The sequence below is a fragment of the Bison bison genome, unplaced genomic scaffold (genome assembly GCF_000754665.1).
Source record: "Bison bison bison isolate TAMUID 2011002044 unplaced genomic scaffold, Bison_UMD1.0 scf7180017864195, whole genome shotgun sequence".
NCBI classification, from domain to species: domain Eukaryota; kingdom Metazoa; phylum Chordata; class Mammalia; order Artiodactyla; family Bovidae; genus Bison; species Bison bison.
In genome coordinates this window covers 343754-345081 of record NW_011494767.1, presented here as the reverse complement: position 1 = coordinate 345081, position 1328 = coordinate 343754, and the positions used below count along the sequence as shown (strand labels likewise).

The window sequence follows — 1328 nt, the reverse complement described above, 5'->3', positions numbered from 1 at the left end:
GGAGGGAGGGAGGAAGCGCGAGAGGGAGGGAGGAAGAAAGGGAGGGAGGCGGCGTCATGTGATCGCTTCCCTGCTCCTTTAAGCGTCCACAGGCGGCGGAGCGGCCACAATCACAGCTCCGGGCATTGGGGGAGCCCGAGCCGGCTGAGCCGGGGGAATCCGTGCGGGCGCCTTTCGTCCCGGTCCCATCCTCGCCGCGCTCCCGTACCCCTGAAGTTTTGCAGCGCCTGGAAAGGAGGCGAGGGAGAAGGGAGCGTGAGAGGGGAGGGAGCAAAAAGCACACCCTAAAACATTTATTTCAAGGAGGAAAGAAAAAGGGGGGCGCAAAAATGGCTGGGGCAATTATAGAAAACATGAGCACCAAGAAGCTGTGCATTGTTGGTGGGATTCTGCTTGTGTTCCAAATCATCGCCTTTCTGGTGGGAGGCTTGATTGGTAAGTGTGAGAGCTGCAAACTTTTCCCCCTTTCTCTCTTTTCGGGCCCCTTCCCTCTTTGCCTCTCGGGCTACTTGTTACAGTATCACTGCCTTGCTTCTATGATCTAATTAGTCCGGCTATTGTGCTTAAGAAAGCAGAGCTCCATGGGGCTCCGTGGGGCACAATCCAGTCTAGTGGCTAAGAGAAAAGGAGGGGAAAAAGTTTTGGCCTAGTTTCAGTATCCACTTGAAAGGAAAGAGGGGGGTGGCGGGGGTGGGAATCTTAAGCATGGCGACGGATCGCGCGAGGAAGCGCTGGGTTACAAACTTGATTGCTGCTGCCCCCGGCTTTTTCCCGCGTTCCCCCCTTTTCCTCTCGGTTCCCTCCCAATCAGCTCCGGGAGGGCAACGTAATCGACTTTATTAGGAACAACTGAAGAGTCGGAGAACTGCGCCCGGCGCAACCCCGAGCCCTGTTACTGGGCTGTGATCTCTGCATGTGTAAACGCTTTTGGTTGTCTCAGCTGGGGGTTGAGAGTTTGCATTTTGGGTCCTGACCTTCGTGCCCTCTGCTTCCTCGCCGTATCCCCAAGCCACCCCCAGCCGTGGCCGTTGGCAAAGTCCGAGCCTGGGCTGGGAGCTTGGATGGGGTGAGGTTCGGTGGGAGAAAGTCCTCCACCAGCGCCGCGGGAAGTTGGAGAGGTCAGGGGAAAACGCGTATCAAAAAGGTGTTGCTTTTGGCCTCTGGGGAATCTCCCATCCCCCATTTCTTAGAGCCCCAAGAGCCTGTGAATCTGGAGCCCCAGGTCTTGCCCTGGCGCCTCGGAGGGCGGCCCCCGCCACAGCCCCCCGCAGGTGACAGCTTCCCCCTGGGAGACCTCCCCTGCCGTGTATCGCCCGAACCTCTCGAGC

The 1328-nt window shown here is 58.2% G+C and overlaps 1 protein-coding gene across 1 annotated transcript in view; it reads left to right on the top strand.

The window, feature by feature from the left end:
- The first annotated feature begins 54 nt into the window (after nt 1–54).
- The window catches only part of WLS (wntless Wnt ligand secretion mediator), a 119027-nt gene continuing 117753 nt past the window's right edge, over nt 55–1328 (top strand). The window contains exon 1 of the mRNA XM_010844135.1: nt 55–435. Coding sequence (XP_010842437.1) covers nt 330–435 — 106 coding nt within the window. The 5' untranslated portion in view covers nt 55–329. The remainder of the gene's footprint in view (nt 436–1328) is intronic.